Source organism: Mirounga angustirostris, unplaced genomic scaffold, assembly GCF_029215605.1.
Source record: "Mirounga angustirostris isolate CCGP_5_RB_7025 unplaced genomic scaffold, mMirAng1.0.hap1 SCAF_5, whole genome shotgun sequence".
NCBI lineage: Eukaryota > Metazoa > Chordata > Mammalia > Carnivora > Phocidae > Mirounga > Mirounga angustirostris.
The window spans coordinates 108,965,754-108,980,152 of record NW_026991713.1 but is presented as its reverse complement, the minus strand read 5'-3'; the positions used below and the strand labels follow the sequence as shown (position 1 = coordinate 108,980,152).

Below are 14,399 nucleotides of genomic sequence, written 5' to 3'. Positions count from 1 at the left end.
TTACAAAAGTGGTCCATTTTCAATCATTTGCATGTTGCTCTGCAGTTTTCCCAACACCATTTGTTGAAGAGACTGACTTTTTCCCATTGGATATTCTTCCCTGCTTTGTTGAAGATTAATTGACCATATAACCATGGGTTCATTTCTGAGTTTTCTATTCTTTCCTATTGATCTATATGTCTATTTTTGTGCCAACATCTACTTTTTGATTACTGTAGCTTTGTAATATAACTTGAAGTGTGAATTGTGATACCCCCACCTTTGCTTTTCTTTTTCAAAATTGCTTTGGAAATTCAGGATCATTTCAGGATCATTCCACATAAATTTTAGGATTTTTTGTTCTGGCTCTGTGAAAAATGCTATTAGTGTTTTTTTAGGAATTGCATTAAATCTGTAGATTGCTTTGGGTAGTATAGACGTTTTAGCAATATTTGTTGTTCCAATCTATGGGCATGGGATGTCTTTCCATTTCTTTGTATTTTCAGTTTCTTCATTAGTGTTTCACAGTTTTCAGAGTATAGGTCTTTCACCTCTTTGGTTAGGTTTATTCTTAGTTATCTTGTTATTTTTGGTGCAATTGTAAATGGGAATGTTTTATTAAGTTCTTTTTCTGCTGCTTCATTATTAGGGTATAGAAGTGCAATAAATTTCTGCATAGTGATTTTGTATGCTGTGAGTTTACTGAATTAATTTATTAGTTCTAGCAGTTTTATTGGTGGAATCTTTAGGGTTTTCTATTTAGAGTATCATGTCATCTACTTGTCTACATGTCATTTACTTCTTCTCCAATTTTGATGCCTTTTATTTCTTTTTATTGTCTGATTGCTGTGGCTAGGTCTTCTAGTACTATGTTGAATAAAACTGGTGAGAATAGACATCCCTGTCTTGTTCCTGACCTTAGAGGGAAAACTCTCAGTTTTTCCCCATTGAGTATGATATTTGCTGTGGGTTTTTCATATATGACCTTTATTATGTTGAGGTATGATCCCTCTAAACCTACTTTGTTGAGGGCTTTTGTCATGAATGGATGTTGTACTTTGTCAAATGCTTTTTCCTCATCTATTGAAAGGATCATATGGTTTCTTTATCCTTTCTCTTACTGATGTCATGTATCGTGTTGACTGATTTGCAAATATTAAACCACCCATGCAACCCAGGAATAAATCCCACTTGATTGTAGTGAATGATTTTTTTTAATGTATTGTTGCATTTGGTTTGCTAGTATTTTGTTGAGGATTTTTGCTTCTGTGTTCATCAAAGATATTGGCCTGTAGTTCTCTTTTTTAGTGGTGTCTTTATCTAGTTTTGGTGTTAGGGTAATACTGGCATCATAGAATGGATTTGGAGGTTTTACTTCCTTTTTTTATTTTTTGGAATAGTTTGAGAAGAGTATGTATTAACTCTAAATGTTTGGTAGGATTCACCTATGAAGTTGTCTGGTCCTGGACTTTTGTTCTTTGGGAGTTTTGATTACTGATTCAATCTCCTTGCTGGTAATTGGTCTATTCAAATTTTCTATTTCTTCCTGCTTCAATTTTGGTAGTTTATATGTTTCTAGGAATTTATCCATTTCTTCTAGGCTGCCCAATTTGTTGGCATATAGTTTTTCATAATATTCTCTTACGGTTGTTGGTGTTTCTGTGGTGTTGGTTGCTATTTGTCCTCTTTCATTTGTAATTTTGTTTGGGTCCTTTCTCTTTGTTTTTTTGATGGGTCTGGCTAGAGACTCACAAATTTTATTTTTTCAAAGAACCAGCTCCTCTTGGTTTTATTTACCTGTTTTTTGTTTGGTTTTGGTTTTTTAGATTCTCTATCCTTTTTTTTTTTTTCCCCAAGAGGCAGAGGGAGGATATTACTGAACTACATGACACCCAACTTCCCCAGGCCCCTTGAGTGTTGGGAGTCCTTCAGCCATGGGGCCCCAGCAGTGTCCCTTGCTCCTACAGTCACTCAGGACTCTAGCCAGTAGGGAGGGCTGGACTGACAGTGTCATGGGTGGGAGAGCAGGGTTCAGGGTGAGACTCAGAGTTGGGCACAGGATCCTGATAGGGTAGGGACGAGATCCATGGTCAAGGCTGGCCACAAGTCAGGATTGGCCTTGTGACGAGGCTTAGGGTCAGAAGATATGACAGAATTAGGAGTGAGGGTAGATTCAGAGCCAGAAACAGCTTTGGAGTGGGATTAGGGAGGGAGCCCTGCACAGAGTTAGGGTCAGGACCAAGGCCAGAGCTGGGTTCAGGGCTAAGGCCCAGGACAGAGGCAGGAAGAGAGAGCATCAGGACCCAGGAGGGAGACCTGCTCTGGCCTCAGCACTGAAGCAGGGTTGAGGCCCTGGCCTGTGGTGGCAGCTGCAGCTGCACCCTCATACACCCACTTGTGCGTGGTGAGGCTGGAGGCTTGTCAGAAAGCCTTGCCACGGAGCTGACAGCGGTAGGGGGCACACCTCGGAATGCATATGCAGGTGCTGCAGCAGGGAGGAGCTCTCCCACCAAAGGCCTTGGAGAGTGGGGACAGGCATAGGACCGTTTGGTGGTGTGGATTGGCAAGTGATGCAGCAGGTTGGAGCTCTGGCCGAAGGCCTTGTGGCAGTGGGGACAGCGGTAGGGGCGCTCTGCCGTGTGTCCGTGTGTGTCTGTGTGTGTGTGTGTGTGTGTGTGCGCGCGCGCGCGCGCACGTGCCCGCGCCTGCGCTCGCGCGCGCCTCCAAGCATTGGTATTGCCAAGGTGCTGAGCTCTGACCAAAGGCCTTGCCGCATTGCAGGCATGGGAATGGCCGCTCGCCGGTGTGCACTCGCAGGTGCTTCAACAGCACTGAGCCCTGCCTGAGCCCTTGGTGCACACTGGGCACTTGCACGCCCGAAGGCTGCTGTGCATGCGCAGGTGCTGCGCTAGCAGCAAGCCGCGCCGAACACCTTGACACACACCGGGCAGTGCTGCGGCTTCTTGGGGCTGTGGCCGCCGCACTGCTTCAGCCGTGTGGAGTGCCAACTGAAGGCTTTGCTGCAGATGGTGTTCGGGTCGGGCCACCGGCCGGTGTGGATGCCGTGGTGCTGTGCCAGCGCGGCACCATGGCCGGACGACTTACTGCAAGTCAGGCAGCAGTCTGGCTTCTTGCCGCTGTGGGTGTGGCAGTGCTGGCTCAGTCCAGAGCAGCGGCAGAAGGCTGGACCATAATCCGGTCAGGAGAAGGGTTGGAGAGGGCTGGCAGGTGCAGGGAGCACCATGGGGCTAGTGCCAGGACCTTGGGTGTAGCAGTGAGCCTGAATGAGGGGGGGTGAGGTGTGGGGCTTTGGTGGGGCCGAGGTGCACACTGAGTCAAGAACCGGGGGAACAGGGCGCCTGATTGGCTCAATTGGTTAAGCATCTGACCTTGGCTTAGATCATAATTTCAGAGTCCTGGCATCAGCCCCGCTGGGGCTCCATGCATAGCAGGGGAGTCAGCTCTCCTCTCCCTCTCCCTGAATCCCTCCCCCTGCTCCTGCTTTCTCTGTCTTTCAAATAATTAAAATCTTAAAGAAAAAAAAAAGAACCAGAGGGACAGGGTTAATGATGTCCGGATCAAGGTGGAAACTTGAAGATATGGGGTCCAAATCTTGGAGATCCCAGTCACAGTCCTGAGATGGAGTGAGCTTCAGCATCAGGGTCTAGATCCTCAGAGAGAGACTCAAGTTTTGGTATCATTTAGTTCTGCTCTAATTTTTATTATTTCCTTCCTTCTGCTGATTTTGGGTTTTGTTGTTCTTTTTCTAGCTCCTGTAGATGTAAGGTTAGGTTGTTTATTTGAGATTTTTGTTGTTGTTGTTGAGATTGGCCTTTATAAACTTGCCTCTTAGAACTGTTTCCGCAGTATCCCGAAGGTTTTGGACATGGTGCCTGCGAGTTCTTTTGTTCCTGGAGGGGTCTCTCTGTGAACACTGCCTGTCCGGGACATGGTGGGAGATGAGCATATAACCTCCCCGCTCTGTGCTCCAGGCACCCTTCAGATCACTGTTTCCATGCTGTATGTTCACAGGCTGTTTACCCTGCCTTTTCTCCAAGAGTAACCCCAGTGCCCTCCAGGGTCTCTCCCAGCCAAACCCATTGATCTTTAAAATTCCAGGCTTCAAGCCCCACTGGTTGCAAGAATTCAAGAAATTCAGCCCCTCTTGCTTTTCAAGGCAATTGCTATTGGGATTCGTCTTCCATGTGAGCTCTAGTCTGTCTCTTGCCCTTCTCTATGGCTGCAGCTCCCTACCCACCACAGGGCCATAATCCGTTTTTCTCCCAAACCATATCTCCTTACTTCCTACCTTCTTCGATGTGGCCTCTGCTCTACATTTAGCTATAGTTTGTTCCACCAGTCTTCTGGTTGATTTCTGGGGTATTTAGGATGATTTGATTGTTATCTAGTTGTATTCATGGGACCAGGTGAACCTAGGGTTCTCCTTCTCTTCCGTCATCTTCCAACCTCTCTAGCATCATTCTTAGGGTACCTAGGATTTTCAAAATGGTAAATGGGCATTGGCTTAGCTTGAAGTCACCATCTGCATTAGTCCCTAACAAGAGAATCAGCCTGTTTGAAGCTTTGAAGCCAGGCATTGATTCTCTTTAGCTATGAAAGTACTAGGTGCCATCTTCTTCCAATAAAAGACTGTTTTGCCTACATTGAAAATCTGTCATTTAGTGTAGCCACCTTAATTAATTATCCTAGCTAAATCTGGATAAGTTGTCGCAGCTTCTGCATGAGCACATGCTGCTCCACCCTGTGCTTTTATGTTATGCAGATGGCTTCTTTTCCTTAAATCTCATGAACCAACCTCTGTTAGTTCCAGACTTTTCTTCTGAAGCTTCCTTACCTTTCTCAGCATTCATAGAATTGAAGAGTTAGGGCTTTGCTCTGAATTATGCTTTGGCTTAAGTGAATAATATGGCTGGTTTGATCTATCTAGACCAGTAAACGTTTCTCTGGATCAGCAATAAAACTATTTTGCTTTCTTATCATTTGTGTATTCACTGGAGTACTACTTTTAATTTCCTTCAAGAACTTTTCCTTTGCATTAAGAACTTCGATAACTGGTACAAGAGGTCTAGCTTTCAGCCTATCTTGGTTTTTGATGTACTTTCCTCACTAACCTTAATCATTTCTAGTTTTTAATTTAAAGTAAGAGACATGAGACTTTTCCTTTAGCTTGAACACTGAGAGGCCATTATAAAGTTATTAACTGGCCTAATGTCAGTACTGTTGTGTTTCAGGGAATAGGAAGGCCCAAGGAGAGGGAAGGAGGTGGGGGACAAGCTAGTTGGAGCAGTCAGAACACACACAACAGCTATTGTTAAATTTGCTGCCATATATGAGCATGGTTTATGGTACTCCCAAACAATCCCAATGGGAACATCAAATATCAGTGATCACAGATAACCATAACAAATATAATAATAATGAAAACCTTAAAATATAGTGAGAAGTACCAAAATATGACACAGAGACACAAGGTGAACAGATGCTGTCAGAAAAATGGCATCGATAGACTTTCTGTGAGCAGAGTTGCCACAAACCGATTTGTAATAAATGCAGTCTTTGAAGTGCAATAAAGTGAAACACAATAAAATAATGTATGCCTGTACCTAGTAATTTTGTATTATGAATTAATGATTTATGTGTAAGTCTTCCTGGAAAGACTATTTCCTCAAGTTCAGAACTAGTCACACACATCTACATATTTCCTATCACATATAAACAGTAAATAAATATGTATAACTTTTTGAGTATCTGAATTAAATCAACTCATTTGTTCCCCTATTATTCTGTTATTGCCAACTATATCTGGTATAGTACCTTATCTAAGTAAAAATTTACATAGAGCCATTTTTTGCCTTAGACATATACTAAACCCATTTATTTTACAGTGTTAGAGTAATTGGGAGGGACTACTGTTTATTATGCAATTACTTTATTTATATCTCTGTCAATGACTAGATTTAAAGGAATAAAAGGAGGGGCGCTTGAGTTGGCTCCAGTAAGCACTACATAACTGGAGCTTTAGTTCAGAGGCTCAGATAGAATCATTTGAGTTATCTATTGTGAGGCACAAAATTAGTTTCAGACCATATATTAATAGTAATACCTGAAATTTAATTGTCTGATGTGTACAGGTATTTTCCTTGCAACTTTACATGTATTGGATCTTTACCACTACTTTATGAGATATGTACTCTAATACCCGAATTTTAATAGATGAAGAAACTGTAAGTCAGAGGGGTTAAGTAACTTACCCCAAATCATAAGTTAGTAACTGCGTGAAACAAGTTTTGAGCCAAGCAGTTTGACTCTAGAACTTGTGTTCTTAACAATTACACTATTAAATCTCATGCTTCTACCCAATTTACTTTTGCTATTTTTGTTGTTAATATAGTTGGTATACCTAATTATATTCATGGAATATATAGCATTCATAGAATTACATAGTGTGACTTTTATACTTATTTGCTTGCAATTATACTAATTTACCTTAGTGTCTGAATAAAGGTTAAAGATTATGTTAAATTTTATTTTATAAACTACATATATCTAGAGCATATATTCTATTTCTTAACTCTTATTCTTTGATAATAAATAAATGTTGTACTTATTAAAATTTTAACAGGGATAGTGAAAATTTACCAGGAGCAGTACATAGTTACGAAGCTGTACAGCAGATAATCGAAGGTGATGATATTTTACACATGTTTAGCATTTATAGGGTTTTCTGCATTACATTAACATTTTGAGACTTAGAGTTTAAAAATTTATAGCCATAAAATTATACAATAGCAAATTTAAAAAGATATTCAGCAGTGAGTTTAATATTTTCAGTAAAAGTTCTTATGTTTCAGAGTCTGGGAGTTGAACAAAACAAATAAACCATGGTTGTTAGCCACCATAAAATACATAACTTAGTAAGGACACAAGCACATTATGCATCACTTTAATATATAGTGTAACACATGATAAAATTTATGTGTAATTTGCAGTGAGTCCACAGATAGCCGATTTGTTCAACCCAAGGAAGTTGGGAAGATTTTATGCAACCTTAAAGAATGAATAAAATTTAGTCAAGTGAAGAAGGGAGATATCTGCTATTTTACAAAGAGGATGTAGCATGGACAAACAGCATGAGTAGGAAATTACAAGTAGAAGGGTATTAGAATGTGCAGCAGTAAGTAGGGATATGGTAAGAAAGGGCCAATCAGAGGGATTGGATGGTGTGCTAAGGAATTTTGTTTTCATATATAATAGGGAATCACTGAAGACTTTTTGTAGGGAAGTGGCATTGGATTCAATTGTAGACAGATTATTCTGGCCATTTGTAGAAGCTACATTTGGAGATTAGGAATAGGAAAGGGAAGTTATTGCTCTGTTTTAGGTGTGTGGTAAGTGCTTACATTAGAGCACAAATAAGAAGAAAAGGGACAGATTTGAGAAAATTTACTGGTAAAATGGGCAAAACTTGGTGACTGGATATGAAAGGAAGGGAGATTAAATCATGGTAATGTTAAGAGACTAGAAGAGGAAAAATAAGTGTTGTTGAGAAAATGATGAGTTCATATCACTTAGTTGATACACATTCATTCAGATATTACCATGTGTTGCCTGACTGGGGGGATCTCCAGTGTTGATGGCTCTGTTGTTTTTCTTAGAGTTTTCTTTCTCTTTAATGTTATTTAAAAAAAAAACTATGAAATTTAAATTCAATACATATAATTGATATTTGAAACATATGACAAACTTACTATTATTTCAGAATTCATAAAAACCCACTCAACTGAAGAATTTATAGATGTCTCTGCAACTGATCCACGTAAGTTTCTACTTGTTTAAGCATTATTGTGTTAATAACATGCCAAATGCATTAATTTTTATAATTTTCTATAATTTAAAGTTATTATGGCAATAACATAGATTCCTTGGGGTTTGGAGTCATACAGTTGAGCAGGCTATCAAGCAAGGATTGAAATTCCTAGTTAAGGCAACGTGCTACAAAAAATAGATTAATTTTTGAGGAATACCTTGCTATCACTTGGATTGAAGTATTTTTAGTTTTGATTGGAATATGCTACTGAAATGTTTCAGGAGTGCTAGGACTTTGAGATGAACAGTGATAAATTTAAGAGGTCATTTGTAGATTTTTTTTTCTATGACTTATAGATCATCTCATATGCACTAATGCCTTGACAACAGCTGAGTGCCTGTCAATTCATTAATATAAAGAGCTGCTAGAACTAGTATGTTAAACTTCTGACTACTTATCAGCAGAAGGGAGAAACTACCTTGCTTATGTCTTAGTACTGGAAAGAATTTTGAAGCAATCATGTAATGTATGTTATAGAATACAATTTAGAAGTGGAAAATAAGATTTGGTTGGAAAAGGTTGATGGGAATCCTGTCCTCTTTCAACTTCAGCTTTAAACCCTAATGTTGCCATATTTAAGCCAGGGGCAGCTTGATGCTACAGCACTCCCAAGTTCTGTAGATACCTTTGACCCAAGAGAGTCCTGAATGACTAGATGGAGAGAAAATTATCTAGAGCTTTGGAGTGGAGAGTGAAAACTTCTTTCTACCTCAGAGGAAACCCTCTGCACATCTACGGAGCTCTCTCTCTCTATCTGTGCACCTACCTTCTCTCTAATGCTGTGCCCTTTGAATTCTAGCTTCTTTGGGCTTCCAAACCTCTAAACCTTGTCTCTGAACTCCAGGAGAACAATAGACTCTGTATGGGTCCCCCTTCCTTTTGCTGTGGCCTGGAAAATTCAGGAAGTAAGATGGGGTCATCAAAGGGCTCTGTTTCTTTGTTTTCCTTCTGTCAGAGATTAGTGTCTTGCACCTTTTGTTTTCCAATGTCTGAGTTGCTTTTTCACATATTTTCATCCAGATTTTAATTGGTTTAAAGTGAAAGGATAATTCTAGTCCCTGATGCTCTATCATGGACAAAACCAGAAGTCTTTATGCCCGCATATGGGCTGATGGAACATATCCTCCAACCAAGCCAAAAGAATAAAATATGATAGTAGAAATGTTAGTGATGATTTCAAAATATTCTCTTTCTTTTTGTCTGTCTGTTACTTTCTGTCTCTTTCTTCATTCATTTATTTGAGGTTTAATTGACATACAACATGACATTAATTTCAAGTGTATGATATTTGTATATATTGCAAAATGATCATCACAGTAAGTCTAGTTAACATCTATCACCACACTGTACAAGAATTTTTTTCTTGTGATGAGAACTTTTAAGGTCTACCCTCTTAGCAACTTTCAAATATGCAATATAGCATTACTAACTATAGATGCCATCCTGTGTGTACATTCCATTCCATGACTTACTTATTTTATAACTGGGAGTTTGTATCTTTTGACCTCCGTCACCCATTTTGCCCACCCCACCTCCGCCCCCTACATATGGGAGCCACCAATCTATTCTCTGTATCCATGAACTATCTTTTTCCATGGCAGCTGCCTCAGTCCCTGGACTCTTTTGGTATAGATCTACTGTCTCAATATTGTTCAGTTTTACTTGTATACACTCTTTTTCTGTTAAAAGTACCCTTTTTTTTTTAATCTTATCCAGACAAACTTTATTCTCTTCTCTTCCCATTCTCTAAATTCTGATAGCATAGCCTAATCATCAAGACAAAAGCTACCTTGGTATTCCACTCTGTTTTTATACCACCATTTAATTTTGATGTTGCTTCATTTCATAATTAGTGGAATTAACTTTTCTTTTAAAAAATTACTTATTTGTCAGAGAGAGAGAGAACGAGAGCGCACATGCAGGGGGAGCGGCAGGCAGGGGGAGAAGCAGGCTCCCCACTGAGCAGGGAGCCCGATGTGGGGCTCGATCCCAGGACCCTGGGATCATGACCTGAGCCAAAAGCAGATGCTTAACTGACTGAGCCACCCATGGAATTAATTTTTTTTACAGCAGTTTTAGGTTTATAGAAAAATTGAGCAGGAAGTACAGAGTTTCCATATATCCATTCTCTGCCTCCTACTCCCTGCACAAAGTTTTAACATTTTGCATTAATGTGCTACCTATGTTAAAATTGATGAACCAATATTGATATATTATTACCTAAACTCCATAGTTTACATAGGGTTCAATCTTTGTGCAACAGAGTTCTATAGGTTTTGAGAAATGTAAAATGTTATGTATCCACCATTATAGTATCATGCAGAAGAGTTTCACTGTTTTGAATCCCATGTTCTACCTATTCATTTGTCCCTCCATCCATCTGAGTCCTTGGCAATTATTGATCTTTTTGATATCTCTGTAGTATTGCCCTTCCAAGAATGTTATGTATTTGGATTCATACAGTCTTTCTTTTACTTAACAATATGCAATAAGCAAGTTTCCTGCTTAATGATTTTTGGGTTTTATAGCTAATTTCTTTTTATTACTAAATAATAATCCATTGTGTGGATGCATCATAGTTTGTTTAATCAATTTATTTATTGAAAGACATCTTGGTTGCTTCTAATTTTTTGCAATTACAGAAAAGCTGCTGCAAACTTAAGTTTTTCGTGTAGACATGTTTTTCAACTGATTTGGGTGAATACCAAGGAATGCAATTGCTGGGTCATATAGTAAATATATGTTTAGTTTTGTAAGAAACTGCCAAACTGTTTTGCAAAGGGGCTGCATCATTTCGTTTTCTTACCAACAATGAGAATGAGAATCCCTGTTGCTCTATACCTTTGTTAACATTTGGTGTTGTCAGAATTTTGGATTTTAGCCGTTCTAAAAGTTGTTTAGTGGTATCTCATTGTTTTAATTTGTAATATCTGATGTTGAGAATTTTTTCATTTTTTTTTTTTTTGCCATCTTTGGTGAGGTATTTGCTCAGATATTTTACCCATTTTTAATTGGGTTATTTGCTTTATTATTGTTGAGTTTTAAGTGTTCTTTGTATATTGTGGACATAAGCCCTTTGCCAGATAATTACAAAGATTTTCTCTCAGTCTGTGGATTCTGTTTTCATTCTCCTAATGGCACCTTTTGTAGAATCGAAGTTTCTAATTTAATTTAATTTAATTTAATTTTTTTAAGATTTTATTTATTTATTTGACACACAGAGAGAGACAATGAGAGAGGGAACAGAAGAAGGGGGAGTGGGAGAGGGAGAAGCAGGCTTCCTGCTGAGCAGGGAGTCCGATGTGGGGCTCAATCCCAGGATCCTGGGATCATGACCTGAGCCGAAGGCAGACGCTTAACAACTGAGCCACCCAGGCACCCCAGGAAGTTTTTAATTTTAATGAAATTGAAATTATTCATTTTTTCTTTCATAGATTGTGCTTTTGTTGTATCTAAAAGTCATCTCCAAACCTAATGTAATCTAGATTTTCTCCTATTTTATCTTCTAGAAGTTTTATATTTTTGCATTTTACATTTAAATCTATGATCTATTTTGAGTTAATTTTACCCATCCCCACATCCACCTCCCCTCTGGTAACAGTTTGTTCTGTATAGTTAAGAGTCTGTTTCTTGGTTTTCTCTCTCCCCCCACCCATGATTGTTTTGTTTGTTGATATCATATTTCTCTGACAGACTTATTTTGCTTAGCATAATAGTGTCTAGCTCCATCCATGTCATTGTACATGGCAAGATTTCATTCTTTTTCATGGCTGAGAAATATCCCATTGTATATATTTCTATCTATCTATCATCTATCAATTATCTATCATCTATCATCTACCTATTGATCATTCTCTGTCAGTCTGTCATCCATCTCCTCTACTACATCTTCTTTATCCATTCATCAGTCAATCAACATTTAGGCTTTTTCCATAATTTGGCTATTTGTTGATAATCAGAGTGCATGTATCCCTTTGAATTAGTATTTTTGTATTCTTTGGGTAAATACCTAGTAGTGCAATTGCTGGATCATAAGGTATTTCTATTTTTAACTTTTTCAGAAACCTCCATACCATTTTCCAGAGTGGCTGCACCAGTTTGCATTCCCACCAACAGTGCAAGAGGGTTCCTTGCCAACACTTTTTGTTTCCTGTGGTGTTAATTTTAGCTGTCCTGGCAGGTGTGAGGTGATATCTCATTGTAGTTTTGATTTGCATTTCCCTGATGATGAGTGGTGTTGAGCATGTTTTTATGTGTCTTTGGAAAAATATGTATTCATGTCTTTTGCCAATTTGTTAACTGGATTATTTGTCTTTTTGGGTGTTGAGTCTTATAAGTTCTTTATATATTTTGGATACTAACCCTTTATCTGATATGTCATTTGCAAATATTCTCTCCCATTCCAAAGGTTACCTTTTAGTTTTGTTGATTGTTTCCTTCACTATGCAGAAGCTTTTTATTTTGATGAAGTCCCCATAGTTTATTTTTGCTTTTGTTTCCCTTCCCTCAAGAGACATATCCAGTAAGAAGTTGCTACAGCTGATGTCATAGAGGTTACTCCCTGTGTTCTCCTCTAGGATTTTAATGGTTTCCTGTCTCACATTTAGAATTGGAAGAACAAATATTGTTAAAATATCTATATTACTCAAAGCAATCTACAGATTTAATGCAATTCCTATCAAAATACCCATAGCATTTTTCACAGAGCTAGAACAAACAATCCTAAAATTTGTTTGGAACCACGAAAGACCCCAAATAGCAAAAGCAACCTTGAAAGAGAAGCAAAGCTGGAGACATCACAATTCCTGACTTCAAGTTATATTACAAAGCCATAGTGATCAAGACAGTCTGTTACTGGCACAAAAATAGACATATAGTTTAATGGAACAGAATAGAAAACCCAGAAATGAACCCACAACTATGTGGTCAATTAATCTTCAACAAAGCAGGAAAGAATATCCAATGGAAAAAAGACAGTCTTCTCAACAAATGTGTTGGGAAAACTGGGCAGCCACATGCAGAAGAATGAAACTGGACCACTTTCTTAAGCCATACACAAAAATAAACTCAAAATCAAACATTTAGTTTCTTGATGATGTTTTCATTACATGAAAATAGTTTATATCACCATTTTTAAGTCTTTATTAATTTGTTTTTGCAATGTTTTGTAGTTTTTAAAAAAAAGTTCCTGTAAGGTTTCATTAAATTTATCTGTAGGAAGTGCATCTTTTTGGATACTAGTGAAAATAAAATTTGAAAAAAAAATTTTCCAAGATGGAAGGCTTATTATAAAGCTGTAATAGTTAAGACAGGGTAAAGATAGACAAGGAGGCCAACTGAATAGCATTGAAGCCCCAAATCAGACCTATGCACTTAGGTACACGATACATGACAGAAGTGGCACTATAGATAAGTTGAGAAAACAGCACATTTTCAATAAGTGGTATTGTGATAATTGATAGTTATATGAGAAAAATAAAATTGGAGCACTGCCTCATAACATATTCAAAAATGAACTCCATGTCATTGAACACCTACATATGAAAGGCAAAAGTATAAGTATTTTCTTGGATAATTTAAGAGAATATCCTCATTACTACGTGGTAAGAAAACGATCTTTAAAACCAGACATAAAAGTTACCAGTCATAAGGGATAAGTTTGATAAAGTTGACTATGTTAAAATTTAAAATTTCAGCTTGTCAATACACACTATCAGGAAAATTTGAAATAAATCAGAGTGGAAAAAAAGATTCTGAATACTGAAAACTGTCAAATAATTAGTATACAAAAGACATAAAGAACCATTTTAAATCCAGAAAAAAGGACAATTATTTCAGTAAAAGCAGGCAAAAAAAAAAAGGAAATTTAACCAAAGAAGGAATCCAAATAGCCAATAAAACTGAATAATCAAGGAATTGCAAATTAACCACAATGGGAAACTGTTTCATACCACTCAGACTGTCAAAAATTAAATACTGTAGGGTACCTGGGTGGCTCAGTCTGTTGGGTGAATGCCTTGGCTCTGGTCATGATCCTGGAGTCCCAGGATCGAGTCCCGAATGAGGCTCCCTGCTCAACAGGGAGTCTGCATCTCCCTCTGCCCTTCACCCTGTTTGTGCTCTCTCTCGTTCTCTCTCTCAAATAAAAAAATAAAATAAAATAAATAAATGGTGAGGCTTGGATGGCTATGTATTTCCCCCTTAGGACGACTTTGCAGTATCCCATAGGTTTTGGACCAATGTATTTTCGTTCTCATTGGTTTCCATGAATTGTTTAACTTCTTCTTTGATTTCCTGGTTGACCCAAACATTCTTGAGCAGAGTGGTCTTTAGCTTCCAAGTGTTTGAATTTCTGCCAAATTTTTTCTTGTGATTGAGTTCCAATTTGAAAGCATTATGGTCTGAGAAGATGCAGGGAATAATCTCAATCTTTCGGTATTGGTTGAGACCTGATTTGTGACCAGTATGTGGTCTATTCTGGAGAAAGTTCCATGCACGCTGAAGAAGAATGAGTATTCTTTTGTTTTAGGGT

General features: G+C 38.2%; 1 protein-coding gene across 1 annotated transcript in view; it reads left to right on the top strand.

Moving 5' to 3' along the window:
- The window catches only part of CCDC7 (coiled-coil domain containing 7), a 177,009-nt gene that overhangs the window by 58,947 nt on the left and 103,663 nt on the right, over nucleotides 1-14,399 (top strand). Inside the window, exons 7-8 of the mRNA XM_064590292.1 lie at nucleotides 6,623-6,684; nucleotides 7,760-7,816. Of these exons, the coding sequence (XP_064446362.1) occupies nucleotides 6,623-6,684; nucleotides 7,760-7,816 (119 nt within the window). The remainder of the gene's footprint in view (nucleotides 1-6,622; nucleotides 6,685-7,759; nucleotides 7,817-14,399) is intronic.